This window comes from Daphnia pulex, chromosome 4, assembly GCF_021134715.1.
Source record: "Daphnia pulex isolate KAP4 chromosome 4, ASM2113471v1".
NCBI lineage: Eukaryota > Metazoa > Arthropoda > Branchiopoda > Diplostraca > Daphniidae > Daphnia > Daphnia pulex.
In genome coordinates, this window is record NC_060020.1 from 7,023,112 (window position 1) to 7,048,143 (window position 25,032).

A 25,032-nucleotide genomic window follows, 5' to 3' on the forward strand; every position below is an offset into this window, starting at 1 on the left:
TATCCTTTAATTTTTATAAAAATGGTTTCTTTTTTTTGCCACGCTTTCTATTTTTTACTTATAAAATAATGCTATCGTATTATCTTTGGCAAAAAACTTGTCTTTAAAGAAGAAGAAGCTCAGAAAGTCTACAGTGCACTACAGAAAAGCCCCCTAAAACGAAAGAAAAAAGAATCGCGAGACAACAGCGCGAGTTAAAGTACTATTTACTATTTACCAGAGCGCACCTTTTTAAAAATCTTTTGACCACCAAGTGGTCGTTTAAAAATGTACTGACTAGTTTAGGAAGTTGTATAAAAGTAGACATCACAACACGAATAATGGTGGAACTGATCTAAAAAACTGATGATATTGTATTTGTATTGTTTACATGGCTCATAAATTGACAAAAGTAAATAAATAGGCACAATGTCATTTAGATACAAATGAAACAAAAATAATTTGTAACCAGCACAATTTATTTTCTTTCAAAAACACCAAGTAAAAAATATTACCTCTATCGAGACTTAAAGATAAAGTCTTATAAAGACTTAGAAAGACTAATTGAATTTTGATGTAAGAAAAATTGTGCAGTAACAACTTTTTCTTTCAAGGCTAAGTACGATTAGTAACAAAGGCCTGAAGAAAAAAAATTTACATTATATGCTATGAGTACTAACACCATTTAAATTTAAAAACTCACCAAATATGTGTTCCAAAAGACAGCCACAAATTGAGCAACAACCACTCTGTGTTGTAGGGGTATGAAATAGAAATTTACCATTTGAACCATTGGCCAAACCTACACAAGTATATCAAAGTTATTATGTTATGAAAATATAGCTAACAAAGGTCAAATATTTCAGTATAACAACCTTCCAATTAGTAACCAGAATCTCAGGAAAATCTTGTTTTACTCGAGTAGATATCTGTTTCGGGCCTTCCCCATTGAGAGTTCCCATTGTGCTTAAGAAAATTACAAGGAAAGTTGGTGCAAATAAAAGCTGATCAACTGAGACTTTGAGAAGAACACCTTTCACACCAGGAGATTTAATGTAACGATCTAAAACATTGTACCACCCTCGAATAGCAGGTCCCTAGACAATTAAAAAAGTTAATCAACTCCATTAAGTTATGTAAATGACTTCCGTTACTGACCGCAACACACAGTCCAAAACCAGCGAATTTTGCAGTTCTCAAAAAGTTATAGTCTTTTGCTTCTGTCTTTTCAACAAATACTTGGGACAAAAAGTCTCCGGTTCCCATGAGAATTGCTAAGCAAAATTGGTTAATAATAGAATGCCAATTCTATAAGTTATTTAGTACATGCCTGTTTGAACAGCTTGAATTCCATAAGGATATTTATGGAGCAAATTTTTATATATTTTGGAGATAGATGACATTTTTTTACACAAAACTATGAAAAAATTTTTCACAAAAGTAAAAAATAAACTCAACACTCCTCGTGTCAACATGATTGCCATATCGCATTTAATACGCGCATGAAAGCAACGCAAAAATTTTTTTTACAGAATTGGTCGCAGACTCGCAGCAACGAGACCTTTTCGTAATTATAGGCTACTATAACCAGACAATTTCTATGATGAGCCAGTGCCTTTTAAGCAATTAAAAATTCGGGTCCCTCTAAGTTGTTGGGTTATTTCATTCATGAAACTAACGATGTAACTCTCTTTCTCTAGTCGTTTTGATTCGAAAATCAAGACCAACGTCAGCCGCGGTTCAACCCGCTGTAAAAAATAAGTCCGTTGTGCCTACACAAGGAAAATGGAAAACATGAACCAATTAAAATATTATTGATTCCACAATGAGAGTGTGTCTACTTACCCTGTGATCAAATACATATACTAGCTTTTCATAATTCGACAAATCTTGAATACGATCAGCCAATGTCATGATCACGCTTGGCCAGTACGGAATTTCTCGAATAGATTTCTAAGATATAAATGAAAAAAGACTGACGTTCAACAGCAAATTTAGTACATGGACAGGTTTACATCAGGAGAAGTGAAGATGCACGGGTATGAATCCAATCCTTTAGGGGTGTCTATCGGTTTGTTGGGATGGACATAGCCCGGTCCACGGAATGATTCAAGACCATTTACATCCAGTATTAAGGAAACTGCACGAGCATCAGCTTTTCTCTGGAACGCTTGAATTCTAAAAAAGGCCAATATAATAAATTGTAATAATTTAAATTATATTTGGCTATGAATTTCTTACAAGTTCACATAGTCCAAACTTTGCTTTGCACATAATGTTTTTAAATCCTGAGGAGTTGAATACTTAGAAAGCACTTCATAAAAGTATAGGGTGAATTTTGAAACACTCAAGCACTTGAATTTTATAAGCCACTGGAAAAGTTGTGGGGAGGTTGGGGTTTTGAAAAGCCCTAGTCTTCTTGTTTCTTTTAATTGGAAAATTTTCGCCCATGTGTCCAATTTGGCTTGAGTTTCATTGATTTTCAATAATGCTGGAAGATAATTCCATGAGGCCATCTCTACATTGGCATCCAGCAGATGTGTAAGTATTTCACATTCATATGCAAAAGAAGATTTTAATGGTTCCATCAAAGGATGATGAAACTTGATGTCACTTGTTTGGCTTAAATTGTGAATTTGAGGCAGAAGTTCTTCCAGATTGTTTTGTTTTGATGATCCAAAGGCAGATAATTTTTCATAACTAGATTGAAATAAAATTTTTTAAATGTTGTTGTGCTGCATAATAAAAAGAAAATTACAATTCCATTAGCTCTAATCTGGCTGAAGCAAATTGAGCAAGTTGGCCAAGTAGATGAACAACAAGTAAATCTAACTGTGTGGTTTTAGAGAATTCTTCAGTTCGCTTGCATTCCATTCTTAAAGTATCATAAGCAGATTTCAGGGAGTTTTCCTTGCGTAGAAAACTTTTTGGCACAAGGAATAAGAGGGCCATGTATGATTTCTCTGTAGTAGCCAGTTGGGATAAAGTTCCCATGAGATAAGGCCAAATTCCATTTTGATTCTTGTTAGTATCACGTTCCTTGTCCTAAATACAAAAATTGTGAATGATTCGTACAAGAATATAAGTTAAATTATAAACCAAATTAAATCACATACTACAGCATCTTTGCATTTATCAAATGAAGACTGAGCCAAGCCGTTGAAGTAGGTTTGAAGGAAATTTTCTTCACGATTTGTTGCTAGAACGTCTGCCATTTCTAGCCATCTCGATCCTCCATGGACTGAAGTATACCAATGTTTGTAAATATTTCGTCTGACTAGTCTGCTCCAAGCGGTGGAAATCTAAACTTTTCTGTTCAACCCACCATTCGATAAATTGGCGGCTTGTCGTTTTTACAGTCCTCTCAGAAGTCAGAATGATAACTTTAGGAAATTGAAGGTTTTTTTTATTTTATACTTTTTTTATGAAATGCAAATTAGTAGAGAATACGATATCGGATGCGACGAGTATAATACATTTAATCACGATCAAAAAAAGATTTTAGTTGTTAAAATGTGCAGTTAGTCACGTTTCCGGATGGGTAGATCTCTGGAACGGTCTGGAACAGAGCACTGTGCTGAGTACTCGTCAGGTTATTAATATCATTTTCCATATAATAATGCTAACAATTCTAAAATAATTCGTGCAAATTATTTATCCAGTGTGCAATTACTGTCCCACCAATTTAGTATTTACAATCATATTTGTCCGTATCATTTAAGAAAATTTATTCTACAGCACTTCCTTATCTGTAATTATTATGCAAATTACTGCATGAATATATATATATTGTACATTATACAATTACTTGGTTTTTCTAATTATTTGCTATTTTCCAGGCTATAATACCTTTTTGATGCGTCTAATATAGTTTGTTACTATGAAGTATGAAGTGAGATTTTTTAAATAAGTGACACTATACACTTTTATAAAGGGAAAGCCGTCAACCGTATATTTATTAATTGCAAAGAGGGCCAGAGCAAAAGGGGAAAATTCTTTCAGTATTTACAATACACAACGTTGTGGAAACACATGAACGTAAAACCCGCTCATGCGATCCAAATCGAAAAACCCAGCCCTTATTGGAAGAAAAATATTACAGAGAACAGAGACGGTTGGATGGACGAATTTTCGGGACGCCAATACAGTCATCTCAATACACAAAACGAGACAGGAAACGAAAAGAAATTAAAACGCAAGAAGACCTTATCTGATTACGCTATTCAGAAAATAACGTAAACAAAAGAAAGGTCGTTTTCTACAAAAAGTGTGGAAAGAGAGAATTTAGAACAATTGGAATAATCACTTATGCACAAATTTCTTTTTTTTTCTGAGTAAAAAATAAAAAAAGAGGAAAGAAAAGAAAAAATCTTGATCGTCCTTGTTTTTTATGATTGAAAAATTAAATAAATTCTCTCGTGGATGTTTCGGCTACAGAAGCTTTTTTGACATGTTGTCCAATGGTCTCTTTATTATATAGGTCACCCAACGACCCGGTGCCACCCGAATTCACACGCACACACTCACGCATACAAGGAATAATAATGAAAATTAAAAAAAAAGAAGAGCGTACATGCACACACAAAAGTTTTCCTAGCACACAGTTTGGTTTACACTCTTTCTACAAGGAAAAGCGAAAGAGCTCAGATGTGGTCAACTGTCCAAGTCTGCTTTTCTCACTAATATTTCGATACTTACAAAATAATCTAGACTGTGTGAAACTGGGAAGAACCATTTTTAAAAAAGGAAGAGACATTTTGAAGAAAAGAAAAAGAGACAGACCAAGGCCCACTTGCAAAGAAAAATAAAAACGAGCGGAAAACAAAAGAAAAACAAACAAAACGGAAAAAAATGTCCAAGTTATAGCAAAAAAATTGACGGTTTAAAAAAAAAAAGATTAAGAACGGTCATGTACATTCACAGACAACATCCCTACTACGTTCCAACTATTTAAAGACGGGCTTGAACGTGGTAGGGAGATGACGGCACCCATCACCAAAGACGCTCAGAACGACATCAATTCCACTCCCCGTAGTACGACGCTCGCGACGGCGCTGCAATTGGGACATAGCTGCGCGGGATCGGCAAGCGACCGTAGATGCGGGAGTAAGCCGAGTCTGTGAGCTCTGTTTCTAAATGACAAAAGAAAAGAAAATACAGTTACAAAATGCGCTGGGAAACAAAAACAAAAAGACGGAAATTTTGATTCGGCATTAGAAAAAAGGAAGCATCAAGCCATCAAACTACGTAGTTCATTATTCTAAATCATTCGGTTTCCTTTCCGTAAACAATCCGTGGCCATCATCACTCGGGTGCATAGGTTTTCAGTTCCAACACGCTTCTGTGGTCAATTGAAACGAGGATATTGCCACCAGATGTTTACAGCGTTTTGTCCATTTTTAGCCGTAAACAAAATGGATCAGTGCTTTAGCAAATAAATTTACCAGACCGTAAAACGAACTTTCAAACGAGCTACACATCGATAAAGATTGCCTCCGCTAGGAATGTTAACCGTTTGACATGAAGACTACACGCCGTCGGCTGCACGACAGCAGCACGATCAAAAATAGAAAAAAACAAAACAAAATATTCTTTGCCAATAAAACTGACAAAAGAGAATGCTGCATAGTTTATCAATGGGAAAATAAAGAGACAAAGACAGAGGGAAAGAAAGAAGCAACTTGTCTCAATGCCTTACCAGCAAATAACAAAAAAATACAGCGGAGAGAAAGTAGCCCAACAACCTGGTCATGCATCCCAATAACACTCCCATTCTGCTGCGTCTGGTCGAACAATAAACACAAAAAAGAGAAAGAATTTGATCACCCATCGATTCACAAAATCGTGGTAACAATTGGTTTTTCATTTCGTTTCGTTTTTTGTCTTGTCAGATGCCGTCATGAAGGGCACAGCTGGAAGCTGTGCGGAAGAAGAAACCCTGGTTTTGCGTGCAATTTCGAACGAAAACCAAGGTGGTCGTTTAAAAAGGAAAATAAAAAATAATAAAACTAAAGTCTTTCATGTCCAAACAGCAGTCAAAAAGTAACGGAAAATAGCCATCGTAATGGTCACAACAACATGGCGGTTGCTAATTTCTCTTACGAGTGAAAAAAGAACCGAAATGCAGAAACGATGTGAAGACATTATGTGGGTTGTACCGTTGGAAATGTTGCCATCTCGGTCGCGGTCGTCTGTACTCTGTTGTCGTCATTTTGGATATAAGGTAAGTGAACGTAAGGGAAAAAAACAAGGAACAAAATTTTGGAATGGAATAAAAATAAAAGGGGTAAAATCAAAAAAGGGTAAAGAGGAGTAAAGGGATAGGAGTAGGAGGAGGAGGATATTTATGGTGGCGTCAGTGACTTCTCGTTTTTAGCTGTACGGCGTGCTGAGGGTGCGGATGTTTGCCACAGCTTTCTTGTACGTCTTGATCGTCGTGGCCGTGTCTGTCAGCGTAATAGACAAGAAGTACACGTCAAAGGTAGGTCGATCGCACTTTTGTCAGGTTTGCAACACACAAGCGCCATCGACAAGTCGATTGCAATTTTCATTGCGATTAATGAAAGAAACATAGTCAAAGGAGGTGGGAAAATAAAAGGGCGGGGAGGGGGGAATTCTGGTTAGGCAACAGCTACAGAAATGAACGCTCGGATCGGGTGCGCCTCATCAGTGACGACGTGTCATGGCGAATGCGACCCTTTTAAAGTCTCGTCCGAGTTGATGGTCCATAAAAAGAAGTTATAGGTCGGTAGATGAATGCCAAATACAGAGGAGAGAGAAACGAGAGAAAGATAGATGGCTAGTCAAAGAGTGAGTGAGAGAGAGAGACTTTCTATTTAGGGAGGGATTCAGTAAGGTGGTACGGTACGGTATGGGAACGGGGGAAAGGACTCACCTGGGCTGTATCCATGGGGATGGGAAGGTACCCACGACGTAGGATTGCGTTCGAAAGGATAAGCTTTCCATAACCGTTGAATATCGGGTGTGACGCTGCTCGGCAGCGAGGCTGTGCGTTTCGCGTACGAAAAACGGGAAAAAGCAAGGGGAAATAAGATCAATAAAAAGGGGAAACCAATTTTTCGCTTTTGACGATTTCCTTTCTCACGGTTGCTGCTTTGTATTCTTTGCGTGTACGCAAAGGAGAAGAAGAAAAAAAAAGGTTTTCTTTTGATTGAAAAATCGGTAATTTCATATTCTCCCCCCTTTTTATGATCATTATCTTCTCTTTGACTTGTAATATTAAAGATATAGCAACCGTGCGGATGGAAATGACGAGGCTGAGGTGGATGCCAACCAAAGGAAAGGGAAAGTTTGTATCAGATGTGTTTTTTTGTATGGGAATATAATAATAAAACGTAAAAAAAAAATGTCGTGATTCAGTGCGACACCGTAGTACCATAAAACGTGTCACCCAGGTATAAAAGATTTGCGTTGGGAACGTTCAAATAGTTTGTGCATTAGAAATAGTTGTCAAACCCAATTACCCATTCCGCTGTCGAAGCTTCGCGAGTGCCACATTTGATGAGTCTGCATGGGGTGTCCATGAGACAGGGCAGCTTGGTATGTGCCCACATGTGGCGTCATCTTCATTTTGATCTCGGTTCCGAGCTCTTTGACCGGCTTCTCATTGGTGTTCTTGTTCTTCACGAAGTTGGAGACGCGAGCACGCAGACCGCAGTAGTAAGGATCGTCTGCAATTCATAGACAAAAAGGGGAACAATGAAACGGCGAATTTATGATAAAGAAAACTCCTCAATGGCCCATAGACAATCGATTCAAAAATTATTTAACAAAAAGGCTAAAAAGAGAGAGGTTGGCTGTTCTTCTCTTTGCCAACTCATCATTAAGGAGTCGAAAGCAGCTCGGAATCATTACATCGCGGTAGCAGCGAGTAGCTTCCACGAAACCAATCCGTTCGTCACACACACACACACACACACGTTCAGTGAAAGTCTCTTCTAGATTGGTCATCGGCCCAACTCAAAACACTAAGCACTATTGTACGTAGAGTTATCCAATCATGCCTATGCTGAGTAACAAAGCCGCAACACTAATCGACACGGTTGTTGGATCCTCCGTTGATTGCACAAGGGGGCAGCAGCTAGACACACTTTTTAGCGCTGGTGGTGGTTACTTGACTATAGAAACTCTCACCGTATTTTTTGTCGGTCGACAACAGCTTCTCTTTGCTGGGCCGAGTTGAAGCGAAGGCTTTGTATCCATTCTCGTCGATTTCGTCGTAGTCGGGCTGTTGTGGGGAAAGAAAGAAAAAAACAGAATTTTAGTATTTGTTAGAAAATTGGGGAAATGAACTTTCATCTTTTTGTCGACGACGGCTCACTTTTGGAATGTTTGAGCCATAAATGCCATTGTCGCGAGGTGGTAGTTTGGGTGGTTTGTCGCCACGTTTAGTGCCAATGACCGCGTTCGAGTTGGCCGGTATGGTTCCGTTGCCGTTGTTGCTGTTGCCATTGTGCGACGAGCTGCCGCTAGAGCCGCTGCCGGCCACGCTGTACGGGTCCTCATCGGGAATGGGAATGCGCGGGCGATTGCGAATGTCCGAGCGCTTGCTGACGGGTGGCATCTTGGATTTGAGCATATCCATGGCCACAATGTTGACAATCATGACCCAGCAGGGACAGTTGAGCAGCTCCATATCGTTCTTGGCAAAGGCGATGGCCGTGATGCATTGCATTTCCAGTTTGCGGCGATCGGGATAGGCCCGTTTCAGTTCGCGGGACACGTTCTGCTGGAATTTCTTCATGTCGAACAGCTGTTTCACGGAGGGATAAAACCAAAAACAAACGGTGATTAGTTTCACATCACAGCAGGTGTTGCGTCATCATTCTCTTACCAGGTAGCCTTTGCCGAATTCCAGGGCTCCCTGCGGCAGCTTGAGGATATCATTGCCGATGCCGTTCTCATCCGAAGTGTTTTTGATGTAGATGTTACTCTTGGAAACGCGCTTGATGTGGATGTTTCCTTTCTCGTCCATGCGGACCTTGGCGCCTTCGCCGATCTGACGTTTGGCTTCCTCGGTCCGGTTGTCACGCATCGGGTTGTCGAATCCGTTCAATCCAATCCTATCATTCACGAATGAAAAGATACAAGGGGGAAATTAAAAATGGCGTCACGAGATAAAACAAAAACAATTCAATTTTAATTCAATCAATCGTCGAGAGGGAGTTTCCGCTCGACCATTTTGTGTTGTTGAGTACGGCTGCATTCTTTTCATTTCTTCTCCTTCATTTGGCCGCCTCCCGATTTGTGTGTCAATGGAACGTGGAGGTTCCAAAGGCATTTTTATTTCCTTATAAGGCCGTCACCTGGCGTTCGTCGCCTGGGCATCTGCTGGCAGCCAAGAGTTTTCTCGCGTGTCTTTCCTTCTTCTTCTTCTCGCCGTGTGCCTTGGCTAGACGCCACGGTTCTCATTTTCTTTTTCTTTCTCTCTTTATATGCGCAGGATCCCGTTTGACACATTTGGTTGCATGAATCCGAGTGTATATAAGCCGAGCCGGGGGGAAAATGGGTCACTTTGCCCAGTTAAGCGCGCAACAAATAGATCAGCGAGCAGAGCGTGTACAGTGGGAACAGCTGCTGGGTGAAACGAGCCGGTCTACAACGTTGTTGTCACTCGAGTGTGGTGAATGCCCAATCGTATGTACATTTAGCGCGATCCGATGAAAGAAAACGCAGCGCAGACAAGAGAGAGAAACGCCGAGAGTCAACTTTCGCCCCCTCGAGCTTTTTCTCCTAAGCGATGAGAGGACGGATAGGAGCCGCGTGTACACACAGTTTTGTTGCTGGCGAGTCGGGACGATTGAGGCTACGCGGAAGAACTCGACTTCCCCATTTCTCGTCATTGCGCAAGTCGTCACCGGCCGTCTCTCATCATCTGCACACTACAAGTTGTATAAAGAAAAAGTTTCGACGGTGGCGGTGGTGGTGGCGCTTTCTGCTCGGCCGCTCCCTCCATGACACACACAGCCATGCCTGACCAACTTCATTTTGCATGAAATGGACACAACAAGACGGAAGCCAATTTTGGTTTTTCTTCCTCTCGTTGAATCGAAAGTTTGTTGGCTCTTTCTATGTTTTGATATTGAAGGCTCACTTACTCACTGAGAGGTTCAGCGGGACGTTACAAAAAAAATGACACGGCTGAGCAACGAGAGGTGACTGGCCAGGAATAATAATAAAAAAAAGATACAAATAAAGAGAAAATCGGAATGAAATTGTTACCGGAATCCGTCGAAACCATCGTCGCTTCCGTTAATCTGAATGGGGATGGCCCGGGCGTACGCTTTGGCCACACGGCGATTGCGTTCCATGACGATGAGCTTGGCCCAGATCTCGTCGTCGATTTGATGCCATTTGTCCAAAACCTCTTGGATGTGGTCCTAATCAAATCATAAAAGAAAGAAAGAAGAAAACATTAGCAACTTGATTTCGGCGTCAGTAAAATAGTTTCATCGACATTTTCTTTTTATTATTATTATTTTCAAACAATTCCATTAGCGATAGCGATGAATCGACAGCGGAGCGGACGCACCGAGTCGCATCCAGTCACGCTCCAGTCATTTAGAAAGTCTCTCTCTACAAGCTATTATTAACAACAGTCATAAAGGGATGCGATCGACGACGATCACAGCATTGCAAAGTTTTGAAATTCAAAACTCCAATGTTTTTCTTTTTTATTTATTTGTAACGAGAAACCGATCGTGAATAGGAGGAAAGAAAACGAAACTAGAGGACGGCGCAGCTTCCATCTTCACGACACTGTTAAATCGCCATCATCACCATCAAAAAGTGAAATGTTTGGGCACGCGCTGAAACATGAAGACGCATGTTTGTGTTTACCAAAATCGAAGAAAAGAAGAAGAAGAATTTCAGAGAAGAAAGAAGAGATCGGAATCGACGGGCCGTGACCGCCGTCCGGAGTCACAACACGATCCCGAGAGAGACACAAAAGCTCCTAACCGAAACTTAACCCAACAAACATAGAGAGAGAGGAAGAAAACCCATAAAAATTGAAAGAGAGAAATAATAAAAAAGAGGAGATGTAGAAAGAATAGAAAAAGAGTGAGGCAAAGGGAGTACGTAATAAAGAAAAGAGGAGAGAATCACGCGACGCGCGGCCCAAAAAAAGTCACACGGACACCGCGCGTCCCTGACTCAGCAGCAAGTCGGTTCAAGAAAAAAACAAACGGGAAAGAAAAAGTGAAAGGATGCTTAGAAAACAACTCCAAATGTCTTATCTTCTCTCTTTCTATAAAAGTCAATATCGCCGGGGTCGTGTAAAAAAATAAAAGAAATAATAAAAAGAAACAAAACTGGGGGGCAAAAAGCCTCCAAACATCAGCGCTGGGAAAAGGAAAAAAACATGCGGACATGACTTTCGTTTCATTCCCGACACATTCGAATGGTGATTGCCAAACTGAACCGCGAAAGATGGAAATTTTCCCTTCTAATGATTTCTTATGTTTCTTTTTTGGAAAAAGGGAAAAGGCCAGGAGCCTTTCAGGCCGGTCGTTGCTACGTGTATGGGAGAATAGCTCATCAGCAGCACTAGTATTTTCAACGGGCGATGCACACAAAACGTAGATAGAAATGTATACGGCGCGGCCGGTAATGTTCGTCCTCTGACGAAATCGCATTACCGCAGTGAATGAGAGGCGATGCTTAAAGGAAAAAAAGGGGGAATTAAAAGTGCCGGGGAGATTCTAAACGTAAATAAGATGCGACACGGGTTCTTTTTCCACGCGATGCCCGTCCTTGGATAGTTGACAATTGTTTGTTAACTCTTGAAATTCCACTACACGCCTTTCTCTCTTTCTTTTTTTAATTTTTGTTGTTGTTGTTGTTCTTCTTCTTCCCTCTTCTGAATAGAATGTGTAATTAGATGAGCTCCGAAAGCTTTATATATATATCTAGTCGACTTCTCGGCTCTTCAATCTCCATTCTCTTCCGTCAAGTCGTGAACCTGACGCTTGACCTGCCTTATAATATCAAGTCACGTCACAACCTCTTTGGCCAAAAACATAAAAATAAAAACGCACCGAAAAAAAAATGAAGGAAACACGAAGAATAGGGGTCGTTCAACATCTAGAGAGACTCGGCAATGGATATAGTAGTACGCTCTAGACATAATAAGGTATACGTCGTCATTTCTGTCATCGAAGGATGACGAATAGGGACGGAAAAGGAGGGAAGTTGTTACTACTCAATTCCGACATTTTAGTCCCCTTTCACTTTCCGCTTTTCTTTCTTTTTTCTTTTCGTTTCCCGTCATTTCCTGGTGCATTATGAAAAGGTGCGTCGTTCGTGGACACGAAAGCGAAACCATTCAACCTTTCAAAGTTGACTTCCTCGTTCGTTCCCACCGAGAAGAAGAAAAAAAGGCGCTCGTTTTTTCTTCTATTTTCTATTCTTTTCTTTGACTCCGCGATTGTGTAAGAATGCCGATCTTGTCCGTTGAATATTTGAGTGGCATTTGTTTTGAAAATGTTAGTACTCTGTTTGGTTGCTGGAGGGTTCGCTGCTCTGTTAGGCCGAAAGCACAAGTGCTTCTAGAAGAAGAAGAAGAAACAAGACGTACAACGTATAGCCTTGACTATTGACAAATGTGTCGACATTTCCTCTTGACCAACTGGCATCCATCAACGTAGCGATCGAGGGTCTATAATACACACAGGCCGCGCTCGCAGGTTCCGTGAACTTTGGAACACGAAATGCCAGACAGAATTTCTTTCATTCTTCTTTCAACTATCTCGTCTTGTTTCTTACTCTTACATATTCTAAGAGACAACTATCAAAACATGCACAGCTCCGAGCCACCCACCTCCCAACTCCCACGTACTCCATCTTCTTCCTTTCTATTGTGTTGATTTCATTTTTGTACAAAAAAAAAGAAAAAAAAATCTTACGTATGGTAGTATATACCTCCCGGAAGAAAGGAAAACAACAAATTGCGGGTTTCTATATCTATCAAAAGCCCCCCGCCATCAATTTAGATATTTTTCTTCTATCCAGGAGAGAGGCCCCCCTTCACTTAATCTCATCTTTTATCTCCATCTTCATCTCTCAACCACCCCCACCGCCAGCCACCTACACCGATCTTTTTTCTTCTTCTTCTTCTTCCTATGCTATGAGAAGTTCCTAGACACATTTTTTACGTTTAACATGTGTATAATCTCGTGTTTTTTCTTCTCTGATTTTGTTTAGTAAACGCGTACGTGTACAGTGTACAACTTCGGAGGGGGGTGTCCAGTCGATGGCGGATCTTAACTCGGGAATTGGAGGGGGTCCTTCACGGTAGGTATATAACATTTATAATGCTACACTATATGGCCAGATTTCTCTTCTTCTTCTTTTTCTTCTGTTGAACAGAATGGGGAAAAAAGGTCACGCACGGGGTGGGGGGAAAAATACGGAACGAACACACAAAAATGTCGATTCCAACTTTTTTCTTCTTCTTCTTCCCTACCACCACCACTAGCACACACACACACAACAACGGCCACTATATGGTACCATCATCTCTCTTTGACTGCTTTTTTTGTGTGTGTGTGTTGTCTGCGTGTGTTATGCCGTCCTCTCAAAGTCAGACAAATAGATGCCAAGGGGCCCCGTATATATCAGATGGAGTTGAGCGATTATTTACGTTTTTTCTTCTTGTTCCCTTGCGCATAGACGTATTCACCCCCGTGGTGAACAGAGAGGAGTTCCTATACGTCCGTCCCCAAAACTAATAAACCTCTTTTTTTTTTCTTACAACTCGTAAGTCATAAAAGTTTACGAGCTTTCTCTAGGAAATGTGAATAAGTAGACAGACACAAGGAGTGTATAGGAATTAAGGGGGGTATTTTCAAAACAACAAAACGAACGTCGAGAGATACGAGGAGAGCGACGACCAAGTTGTGTGACTCTTCCGCGTTCTATTCTTTTCTTCCGTCCTTATCACTTTCGACTCTCAATAATATCAGCGTGAATTATTGGCTCGTTCATGAGCCACTTTGGATCTTTATCTGACGTCTGGTGGCGCAGGAGAAAGTAGCTAGAACATCCAGGATGTCGTCTGGGTATCAATATGATTCGACACAAGTTTCAGAGCATTGGGGGGAAAAAAAACAAAAAGAACAAAGTCGTTTTCTTCCTTTTACCCGAAAAATTTCTAAATATCGTCCGTCTTTTCCTTTTTTTCTTTTTTTCTGGCAAGTGATTTTCCGTTTCTCCCTTTTTGGATGGGTGAATTTGTATTTTTCCCCCATTTCGTGTAGCGCCCCGATTCCATTCGGAATCGAGAGTCTCAATCTCCGACTGACTTTTGTAGCTGCTGCCTCCGCCTCTCAATTTCTCTTCACCTTATTGCGTCTGCCTCCTATTTCTCTTTCTCTCTCTCTCCAAACACATCGCCTCCTTTTTCCTCGCTTTCTGATGGAGAAACAAAGTAAACATTTCGTAGACGACGACGTTAGAGAAAAAACAAAAACAAAATACCAACATTTTCCTTTTTTTTTCGTAGGTTGTTTTTCAGTGTGTGGGAAGAAGAAGATAAACAAGCTGAAGAAAGAAAGAGAAAAAAAAACTGCCTCTATCATCATCGTTTAAAAACACACAGAACCAACGCGTGCTGGGCTCCAACTGACACGCGAACACCCCCTCACAAAAATAAAAGGAGAAAAAGATAAACAAGAAGAAGAAAAAAAGATGCGAGAGAAATCGATCAGATGCCTATCCACCATCGGTAGACGCTGCTATCTTATCCGAATCGGCGTTACAAACAATGAGGGAAAAAAGGAGAAGAAGATGATGAAACACAATAAAAAACAAGAACAACAAAAGCATTCAACAACAAGCAACAACAACAGTTTGTGGTGCATCACGACCGACCGGTATATGTGCGTCCGTCTGTTCAGAGGTGCGGGCTGTCTTGTTATTGTTATGATGATTTTTTTTTTCTATTTTTCATTCTTATTATTTTCAATTTTGTCAGGAGTGCACGCCGGTACTTTCTACATGACGTCGAGGGGGGAGAAAAAATGAAAGAAAAGGCGAACAAAATACAACTCTCGCGAGAGAGTTTCGATCGCTCTCGATTGGAAGTCGAATCTAATAGCAAGTCATGCGAAACCGTTAACTGAACGAACCCCCGGATGTAGTGACGTGTCCAACAACAACACGAACGGCCATCCAAAGAAATTTGGATGAAAAAAGGCAGCGATGAAGAAGAAGAAAAAAAAATCGATAAGAATCGGAATAAAAGAGAAAATGCGGCCAGAAAAGTAAGAAGGAGACGATGATGTGTAGCGCTTAATATGGAGAAGCCAAAGTCTCAATTTGAACAATGGCCAACTACTTGTCGGAATACGTGGAACTGATGGCTCCCAAAAGGGATTGGCGATTTTTGGACATGGAGGAAAAAGGGAACTTTCACTTGTTTTCGGCCGAAAAAGGTTCATCATTTGGGTTCATCAAGTCGCTCGCTCCCCGCAGAGAATACAGGTCCGTTTGCCAGTTCGCCCGGCTGCCAGATTTCTCTTATTGACATGCAATAATAATAGTCATAACTAACGCAAACAAAGCAGAAAACACAAATTCGGTCGCCAAAGACATTCGATGGCTGCTGGAGATTAGAGTGAAGGAGGCCCCGGGCCACGATTACCTTTAAGCTACCACCACCTTCTGGCTAATCTTCATCTGACATCACCGTTTTTTTCTTCTTCCATCGTGAGCGTCTCAACGAGGCGATATATATGGGTCCGTCGTGATCGAACGGTGCCGTGACGAGGACTAGACAATCCAAGAAAAGGAACGCGGGAGGAATCGAAGGAAAGGAGAATGTCTTGGAGTGGGCGTCCAGCCATTTCCGACAATTCCCCCGAAAAGAAAAAGTGATAACGGTCTGTCGCTGCGCCCCGGCAGTTCAAAGATGAATGGAAGAAGAAGAAGAAGAAGTCAGCGCGAAAGATAGAGCCAAAATAAAATTTAAAAAAAGGGGGCGCACGGCACAAGTTCTAAACAGCACCTTGAGAGATCACGCCGTGTTTTCGCCTCGACAATAGAGAGTGAAAGGATTTTTTTATTTCGGGGTTTTTCGGATGAAAACTGGCCATTTCTCAAGGCGATTTCAGCTTCTTCCCACTGTCTCTTTTTACCTCCTTCGCAGCAAATCTGTTCCGACTCCTCGGGAGGCAGACAGCGGATAGAGAAAGGTGAGGATAGATGGCTGCAACACGCAGACAATGATTAGGGCCCGACCAAATGGATCTTAAATGCAACAACAATGGAGCAATGAGACGGCTATACGGTCGCCCCGAATGACACACACACACACCATTTGGAAATGTCCGTGTTTTCTCTCACTTGTTCACCACGACACGAAAAAAAGAGAAAAATGAAAAAGAATCAAAAGAGAGAAAAAAGGGGGAAAATAATAGCCTCACAGAGACCGTGTTAATGGGACGCATTCCGACATTCGTGACGCCCGCTGAGCTGCGGATGGGGTGGAAAATAAAACGGAACGAATCATCATATAGAGGGGTTGGAAAAGAGTAACTGGAAACACTTTCAAACGCTCGACTCACTCAGGGAACCTCTGTGTTAAGTTGTTTTCTATGGGGTGTGTGTGTGTGTTCTTTGATGGTTTTTACGCGGTTCCGGCAGTCGTGGCAATCAAGAGGCCCAGCTGCTACATTTGAAGGCGACTCGCCAAACAATGACATAAAGGTGAGGTTCAAATAATGTTACGTGAGAGATTGAACCGTTGAGAGAGAAAAGAGAGAAAAAGAGAGAGGCGAGTCAAATGTAAGAAAAAAGGTGTAAGGAGAAGGGCAGCAGCAGCCCCGAAGAAAAGGGTGCGATAATTTACAGTCGCCAGTCAAGGTGAGACAACGCTACAAAAGAATAATATAATCACACAAGCACTAAACACAATCTCAAAAGGTGTTCAACATGGGAAAACGTCGCCATCAACTTGTCAAATAACATCGGGATCAACTTTTGTCATGTCCGGTGACTCAAAAGAGTTTCAAATCGGCTATTTGGCAAGTGAGCCTTGAACTTTCAAGAGATCCTGGTTTCTTTCATTTGAATTGTCCGCAGAGCAATGCCCTTGGTTACGAAAGTAACGACAACATACTCTAGTCAGATTTTAAACAAAAGAGACGAGAGCAGGAAAAATTTCGAAACGTGAAGAATATTGCCTGCCGGCCTTTACTAAGATTATAAGTCGCCCCCGCAGACAAAAACGAAAAGAGACAAGGTGAATCTCTCTCTCCTTTTTGTCTTGCGTAATCCCATTGCTGCGGTGGTTGTTGGCCTTTTCATTCGGGGGCCACCAAAAATGGGCCTATAAACGCACAGGATGCGGGGTTTCTTTCCCCCCTGATATTCCAGCTTCACGCCAACACACACACAAGAGACGACGCTCACGCAGACCGAAAAAAATCAACGGGTGGAATAGGAGGGAGAAAAGGTCCCGAGACGAAACAAAAGGCGAGGATCACATGATTCGAATGAATAAAACAAATTTTCTTCTTCCCGAGGAAGTTGTTGGGATTCTTCTGCATACGGGGGAGGGATAAAGTTCCGCTGGATTACGAAACGCCCGTGTTGAAGTGAGTCAGCATGGCAGCCAAAAATACCAGACGGGGAAAAAATATATATATATGTAAGATAAGAAAGAAGTGAAATAATAAATCTAAAAAAAAGGAAAAACGACGCAGGAGAGCTTAGAAACTGAAAAGAGTCCTGGTGAGACTCGAGGCTGTAGTGCTCTCTGTGTGTATGTTCGGCGGCATTTACAACATTAAATTTATGACATCTTTTTTGTTTTGGGCTTTCGTTTGGCTGTTGCCAAGAGCTCAACAAAATTTGATTCACCACGCACTATCGCGCGATGGTTGCAAGAGTTGTCTTTATGGAGAGAGAGACCTGAATGCAAGCAAACTAAACCGGCTTCTCCTGTCCTGACACCCCGGCCATTTTGTGTCAAAAGCGTACGCTTATCTTCGATCTTCCTCCGGCCTCCAAAAGAAAAAAATAAACACGAGAAAAATTATAATGCCATCGCGCGTCCTAGTATATGATGGAAGATGGTTTGGCAAAGCCGTTTGCCTTTTTTTCCTATTGGACTGCTCCTCTTCGTGCATCAACGTCACCTGACTAGCGAAACGGTGAAAGGAAAACGATAAAAAAGCGAACCGCTGCGAGCGGGAGAAGACGAAACAACCGACAACTGTTATATAGTGTGCGTATTATAGTGTGGCTCAATTAGTTCAAGGGAAAACAACCGAGGAGATAAAAGAAGAAGAGAATGGAGGAGAAGAAAAAAGGGATTGGAGATAAACCACACACGTCACAGAAGGTCCGGAGCGCAAAAGATTCGGCTGAAGGGGGGAAAAAGGTAGAAGAGAATGGAAGAAACGCCAAATCGCTTGACAGATTCGTCGCTATATTGGGCTAGGATAATCACGGACAACATTTGCATGCGATCTTTCACGTGTATATGCACAGTGTATATTTATTTCTATTATAGTTGATGGCCAGAGACCTTGTAAAGAAGAAAAAGACAAATCCCCCCTTCGGTCAAAGTGAATGTATAGCCAAGATCGGAAAAAAAAGTTGCGGATGGATGGATCGATTTGACGGACGGCACATGAGTAGAAATAAAATACCAGAAGGAAAGAGAAAATAGTAACTCGTTAGCGTTTTTCGCTGAGATTTTTCTTCACTATAAGGTTGGCAAGAAGAAGAAGAAAAAGAGAGAGAGAGAGATCGGCTACCTTTCTCTATTCTAATACGGCAGGTTGGATTGTCAAGGTAAACTGGTCAGAGAACCCTCTCTCTTTCTGTTGTGCCGCGCCGGGGCTTCAGAAGGAGAGTCGTGGTAACCCTGGCGACGGCCGAACGACGACGACGATGACGGTTGCCGGAGAAGCAAAGTTGAGTGAATGTGTTTGCTCCATCATTTTCTGGAGCTGCCGGGGTGATGATAGAGAGAGTGATCGAGGGAGAGAGAGAGGTAAAAGAAAAATGGAAAGGAAGAAGACCCCACGCGTTCCGCCCATTTATTCTTAACCTTTTTTTACTTTTATTTTTTTTACCTTGAATATGTGTGTGTAGTTGATACCTGTCTCTATTCGGCTGTAGAACATGAATACGCGGAAACATGCTGTGCACACCCCAATTACCATTTAGGCGAAAACCGTAAAACACTACCGACAACAACAGCAGCAGTATAACAGCAAATGAGTTATTCGGTTCCCCCCCAACTGTACTATCGTTGTGTGTTTGATATTTTTGTTTTCATTTGTAACTGGCAAGTTAGCGAGCCGAAAAAGAAAATAATAAATGACCAAGGCTAATGGCGAAAAGTATATAGGTGCATACACGAAATAGGCGAGGACTTTGGGAAAGAAATACCTAAAATACTACTGACAACAAATCCTTTTACAAAAGAGAGAAGAAAAAAGAGTTTTTAAGGTTCGCTATGGTTAGTCGAGGTCGAGTGCGAAATATTCGCTTGTTCTCAGAACTCCAGGTGATAAACATGTGACCATTGGCGCTTGTCGTAAACTCTAAGCTCCTTCAATAAATAGGGGACCCATCAGCAATAAGAGATAAGACCTGGGGAGCAGAGAGAGAGCACTATGAATAAAACGGACGGACCGACCATTTGTCATCCAGAAACGACGGAAATGAATGTGCGGACCTGCGTACAACGCCAGACAAGTTCCCCTTTTTTTTTCCTTTTTCTCTCTCTGAAGTACACATGCCGCCGTTCCAATCGGATAAAACCTTTTTTTCCATCTCTTTGAAGTCCGGCATGAAATGGCACGAATCGCCCAGCATGTGTGTATTAACCTTGCCGGGAGGATGAGCCCGCACTAACCGAACATCCCCGATTTTTCTTTTTGGTTTCTTCTTTTTCCTCTTCCCAATTTTGAAACAAAAAAGGAAAAGTAGCCACTACCAACTTGACGACGTTGTAACATTTGAAACACGACAACGGCAACAAGGAGGACCCCGACCATATCCCCACAGTCGAGTGGGAAAGAATGGCGTCGGAGAGAGAGAGGAGAAGAAAAACAAAAACGGAAAGCGTGAAAGAGATACGCTTACACTTTCCGTTGGTTGTTTCTGTTACTTTTCCATCACGACTTTTTGCGAGATGCAATTTTTTGTTTTTGCCCTTTTATTTTTTTTATTCTTTTTTTCTTTTGACTATAAAAAGCGGGGAACAGAGCTCCTCGACCGGGTGCGCACCGATGTCTGCGTGAGCGGAGGGTCACGGAGGTGCTATAGCTCTTGGGGATATGACGTTAGAAAACACCAAAAGCCACCACACAGTGGAAATGGGAAGAATAACATTTTCGTGGCCAACACAACGGAAATTTGAAAGAGAGAAGATCAGTTTGGAACCTTTTTTTTTTTTTTCCTTGAGGGGGGGACCGCGGGTTAATCGCACCGTTTAAATTGGTAACTATCGAACGAGTAAAAAGTATAAATAAATAGAATCGTGATCTCCCTTTGCATAATAGATCGAGCTGCTGCTGGATTAGAGAATCCGATTAAAGCGTACGATATAAATTACATCAGCAATGTCCAACCCAAAGCAAATACGTCAGCCCAGCAGAGTCAAATTCCCTGTGCGGGGGAAAGTAAGAGCTGCGCGCCCGCTGTTATTTCGTTGCAACAGCTCAAAATGAGTAGGAGCTTTTCCTTCCTTTGGCCTCTCCTTCTCTCTCCTTCTCTCTCCTTCTCTCTCCACATGGAACACACATATAGCCGCAAGACAGGCGTGAATCCATGTGCCGTGAATTTATTTTATTTTTTTAATAGCAGGGAGGGAGAAAGAGAGAGAGAGAGACGACCTTGTTCCAATTTTGGCGGAATGGCGCCGGCGGAAAAAAAAATCATATCCACAGCTCAACGTGAAAAATAGAAACAACACAACACAAGACAGAGAAATAAAAAGAAGAAAAACAAAAATGTGATCAAATAATTAAGAATTGAATTCTCCCTCTGGTCGTCGTTTGCCGCCACAATTGCGGTGAATGAGAACCCCCAAAAATCCATGGGAAAAAATTCAAGAGAGAACCGCCAGAAGCGAACACACACACACATAACAGTTTCAAGGGGGGCCCAAGAAAAAGTCTGCGGCTGATTCAGCATAACCGAGTGCACTAGACCGCGTACACACACACAGGGTGTACACACGACGTATAATACCGTTAAAGAGAAATCCTCGGGCTGACTAGACGACGGTTTGTTGCGCAACAAGAACTCAAAATAACGCGGATGCCTGCTGTCTTTTTCACCTATTTTTCTTTTTTCGCTTGTACAGAGCAAAGTGAATGGCTAAAGTGTTGCGAGTACATTAGGTGTAGCGAGCGGATCGGCACAACCAATCACAACCGTTGGCCGTGCCAGGCTGCGCCGATGACGCAACGAGAACCGTGATCCAATAAAGAAAAAGAAGGAAAGAAAGATATTGATGGCAAAACCGCAGCCATAGGAGAGAGAAAGTGAACATGTTCGTTACACAAAACAACAGCGCAACCGAGCAATTTAACATTCAATTGCCATTAACAAGAGCTGCGCTAGTCAGACAAACGAAAATAGATCGAACTCGAGCAACAAACATTTTCCCTTTTTCTCTTTCTTTTGGCTTTTTTCTTCTGGTGCGGATGACTCCAAAAATTACAGTCAGATATGCAACCAACAACCATATTTTGTATTTTATCTTCCGAGTTTGGTCTCGCTCGGGAGCACCGGCAACTGCATTTGGCAGCGCGTGATGAGGAGAAACTTTGAGACTTTTTTTGAGAGTCCAACTCGTTTGTGAGGCCCACCTCCTCCTCCTTTTGCGCAGCCGTTTTTCTGAACGAGATACTTAATTAGTCCACGGACAAACACGGCCGATGCTCGACTACATGTATATAAATCAGACGCCACTTTCTTCGACCGTGTGCCCGTGTGTATCCAACCCGGTCCTGTTCTTGATCATCATCATAATTTTTTAAACTACCGTTTTCTTTTTCCTACCCACCTCCTCCTTGACCAGCTGAAATGTCTGCACTGTCTGTGTGTGTGTGTGTGTGTATTCAAGGCACATACCACCGGCAAAAAAATAAAATAAAATATATAACCGAACGATTATACTACCAACTAAAAATATAAATAAACATAAAAAATAGAACTGGCCCTCCTGCTGTGGCCAAAGGGTCGAGATGAAATTGCTCTTCAGCCATGTATAAGAAGGGGGAAGAGAGTCTAAGTAGACCCCCGTTTTTTTTTCTACACTCAATCAAGATGGACATACTTTTTTTTTTCAAAAACAAAAATTCGTGGAACAACTTCATTAATTACCGCGAGCGTTTCTTTTTTTTTGTTTAAGTTAAAAGAGAGACCACATCACTCGTGCCAGATGAAAGCTGGGCAAAAGGTGTCAAGTTATTACGAACGCAACAAGGAAAGAAAAATGAGAACAAAATAAGACGGAGAAGAAAAATTGAGAAGCTGCTGCTTTTTTTTATCATTGAACATTTGGAAAGAGACTGTCAGTTGTACTAATTTTGCAAGTCCCAGATTCCGCCACGTTCTATCCACGTTATAATGCCCAGCGCACCAATTGATATTCGACAGGACAAGGTCGCTGGACTAAAAATATACAACGACGACAGCCGTTTTCATTGACAAGCCCAGAAAAAAAAGTGACAGGTAACCGCCTACCTCCCCAAACAACAATTTTGTTAAAAGAATAAACTTTTTTTCTCTTTCTTTTGTAAAGCCATAATTTTGCAAGGACATTGTTTTGCTGGAAACTCAATTAAAATTGTATCTCATTTCCAATGCATTTCCTCGACAGTTGTCCAGACGAAAAAAAACACAGCTCATTAGTATGCTAGGAGGAATCAAGGAGCGAAAAGAAAAACATCAAAAGAGACTGCCAGCGCCGAGTTGATGAGGCTTTGCTGTTAAACCAGTTCAACAAGTTCTCGCCATTTGCGTCTCGATGATTCGTTCGTATAATGTGTTATGCTTTGTTATACAGTATATTCCACCAAAAAATTATCGTTAGACTTTGGTCGGTTAGATTTTGTGACTCGAGGCTTTTGGCGTGGCCCGGTTCAGGGACGCAAGAGATTGCATTGCGCCAGATCACCACCTCGGGGCAAGAAGGCAGCAGGTTGTTTGGGACCACGCCCGACCTGAGCTGCCTTGCTTTTTTGTTTTTTTTGGCACAAAATGTTGTTACGACGACTGCGTACGTGAATGCGTAGTAGTACATGGCGGGAGGCCAGTCCAATTTAAAAGAAAAAAAATATATAAGAGAGATAAAAAAAAGTAGAACAAGAAGCGGATCACCTTCACTTTCTGTTACGGTGAAGCAAAGGCATTCGCCAACATGGACTTCTTTGCCTTTTTCATTTTTTTTCTCTCTTTTTTGGGTCGTCAGCCAAAAAACATTTTTTTGTTTTTTAAAATAATAATAAAAAAAAGGAATCTTTTGATTTTGAAAACCTGATTGGTAGTACTTCCATTTTTATATTTTTCTACCTGTCTTCTCTCCCCTCCATTTTGGTTTTTGATTTAGAAAAAAAAAACACAAGACAGGGAAATTGATTCCCACTTTGTATTCATTTATTCTGATGGAGCTGATGAAAGAGGCGAGAATGGCTTTTCAATTGAATTCGATTATTTGAAAGTCTTGCGCAACCGAGCGTTACATTTAATACATCCGTACATCCGCCGACAGAACGGCCTTTTTTTTTTATTCTCCAAAAAAAAAGAGGGAAAATTAAAGGCATAAATCCTTGATTGGCTTTCTCATTGTTTTCAAGTCGTTATCTTCGAGAGCACGGAAGAGGTCGGACACGAAAACAATCAAACAATTATTTAGAAGAACCACGTAATAGAAGGAGAAGGAGGGAAAAAAAGCCAACCAGTCAGAGCATATATAATACAACAAAAAAACTAGATTTCGTTATTGTTGCATAGCGTCAGGGTCAGCAAATGTCGTAGACTCTGCTATCAACATATCAGCCACGCCCAGCAAACGAACGAACGAACGAACGAAAAAAAAAGTAAGAGGGAGATTTATTTTGTGCGACACATAAGTAGCTAACTCTTTTGATACTCAAGGACTCGACGCCCAAATAAGAGTTTTTTTGAAGGTCTCATTCCAATTTCTGCTTGAGGAGAGATACCTCGTCCATGTCTACCTCGCCAATCATTTGGAACCGAAAAAGAGAAGACACTGGCAATTCAACTGTCGGATTTGAAATTTTCTTGTTTTACAACCAACCCCGTAAACGGAGAACGCTCTTGCATGCTATCGTGACCTCGACAGAGGGGCCTGTCGGCTGGCTAAACCAAACTGATGTGATTTCCTGGATATTTTTGCCTGGGAAAACAAAAAAGAAGAATGCGACTGACTGACAGACAGACCCCCTTGTTTTTGTTTCTCGTCAGGTCCACGCCCAAATGGAATCGGCATCGCTCTTCAAAGTTTGTCTTGTTTTTTTTTTGTTTTTTTTTTTTGCGCATCGCGACGTGTATCCTTGAGAAAGTGATTTTCAATGCCAACCAGTCCAGACCGATCTGGTTCTTAACAATATACAATTATAATAAGATAAAAAATCTATTTATCATCGCGATAAGAAAAATAAAAAGACGGGTCTGACGAATTTTGTTATTGCCAGAATTTCAAAAGTTAAAGGTATTCCACTCTGTTTGAAATATTGACGTTTCATTTCGTTGGAGATGGAGAGAAAGACAAAAGATAAAAACGAATTAAAAAACAAGAGTCTCGGGAGAGCAGAGAAGCGTGTAGTGCTCACTTTCTATCTCTTTTCACAATATTGATACACATAAACAAGACGAAGCGTGATACGAATCTTACGACACGTTTTCACCACTTGGTGGAGGAACGCTCTGAGAAAATGAGAGGAGACGCGGTCGGCCAATTCCGGCTAATAAGCAAGTAAGGGAATGAAGAAATAAAAAAAGTACAAGACGTTTCGAGATCTAACCAAAGACCCAGAA

At 41.4% G+C, this 25,032-nt stretch overlaps 3 protein-coding genes across 15 annotated transcripts in view; all 3 read right to left on the minus strand.

Annotated features, from left to right (window-relative positions):
* Positions 1-437: 437 nt before the first annotated feature.
* LOC124191970 (protein Mpv17-like) lies at positions 438-1,463 on the minus strand. Its single transcript, XM_046585051.1, has 5 exons — positions 1,310-1,463; positions 1,138-1,253; positions 855-1,076; positions 683-781; positions 438-618 (listed from the first exon to the last, which is right to left on the minus strand). Exons 1-5 carry the CDS (start codon positions 1,461-1,463, stop codon positions 595-597), a joined length of 615 nt encoding a protein of 204 aa, XP_046441007.1. The 3' UTR covers positions 438-594.
* Positions 1,448-3,253, minus strand: LOC124191966 (KICSTOR subunit 2-like). Its single transcript, XM_046585046.1, has 6 exons — positions 3,096-3,253; positions 2,738-3,024; positions 2,221-2,679; positions 1,995-2,157; positions 1,825-1,932; positions 1,448-1,751 (listed from the first exon to the last, which is right to left on the minus strand). Exons 1-6 carry the CDS (start codon positions 3,192-3,194, stop codon positions 1,578-1,580), a joined length of 1,290 nt encoding a protein of 429 aa, XP_046441002.1. The 5' UTR covers positions 3,195-3,253; the 3' UTR covers positions 1,448-1,577.
* A 655-nt stretch (positions 3,254-3,908) lies between these two features.
* The window catches only part of LOC124191965, a 63,554-nt gene continuing 42,430 nt past the window's right edge, over positions 3,909-25,032 (minus strand). For 4 of the 13 annotated variants that reach the window (XM_046585031.1, XM_046585035.1, XM_046585040.1 and 1 more), the window contains exons 3-9: positions 10,222-10,379; positions 8,834-9,062; positions 8,321-8,752; positions 8,134-8,227; positions 7,464-7,670; positions 6,875-6,985; positions 3,909-5,111 (exon numbers count right to left, since the gene is read on the minus strand). In XM_046585031.1, coding sequence (XP_046440987.1) covers positions 4,996-5,111; positions 6,875-6,985; positions 7,464-7,670; positions 8,134-8,227; positions 8,321-8,752; positions 8,834-9,062; positions 10,222-10,379 — 1,347 coding nt within the window. In that variant the 3' untranslated portion in view covers positions 3,909-4,995. Of the gene's footprint in view, positions 5,112-5,677; positions 5,763-6,137; positions 6,426-6,874; positions 6,986-7,463; positions 7,671-8,133; positions 8,228-8,320; positions 8,753-8,833; positions 9,063-10,221; positions 10,380-25,032 lie in introns of those variants that run through there. The other 9 variants (XM_046585036.1, XM_046585039.1, XM_046585044.1 and 6 more) reach the window with 6 other exon arrangements.

Bases quoted from the DNA above. Each gene is read 5' to 3' on its own strand.
- LOC124191966 (XM_046585046.1), bottom strand. From the start codon at position 3,194: ATGGCAGACGTTCTAGCAACAAATCGTGAAGAAAATTTCCTTCAAACC. The intron at 1,933-1,994 runs GTAAACCTGTCC...TTTATATCTTAG, and splicing joins GCATCTTCACTTCTCCTGAT to AAATCTATTCGAGAAATTCC. The intron at 1,752-1,824 runs GTAAGTAGACAC...TTCCTTGTGTAG, and splicing joins TATATGTATTTGATCACAGG to GCACAACGGACTTATTTTTT.
- LOC124191970 (XM_046585051.1), bottom strand. From the start codon at position 1,463: ATGGCAATCATGTTGACACGAGGAGTGTTGAGTTTATTTTTTACTTTT. The intron at 1,254-1,309 runs GCATGTACTAAA...AATTTTGCTTAG, and splicing joins AATTCAAGCTGTTCAAACAG to CAATTCTCATGGGAACCGGA. The intron at 619-682 runs GTGAGTTTTTAA...TTTTTTCTTCAG, and splicing joins TCTTTTGGAACACATATTTG to GCCTTTGTTACTAATCGTAC.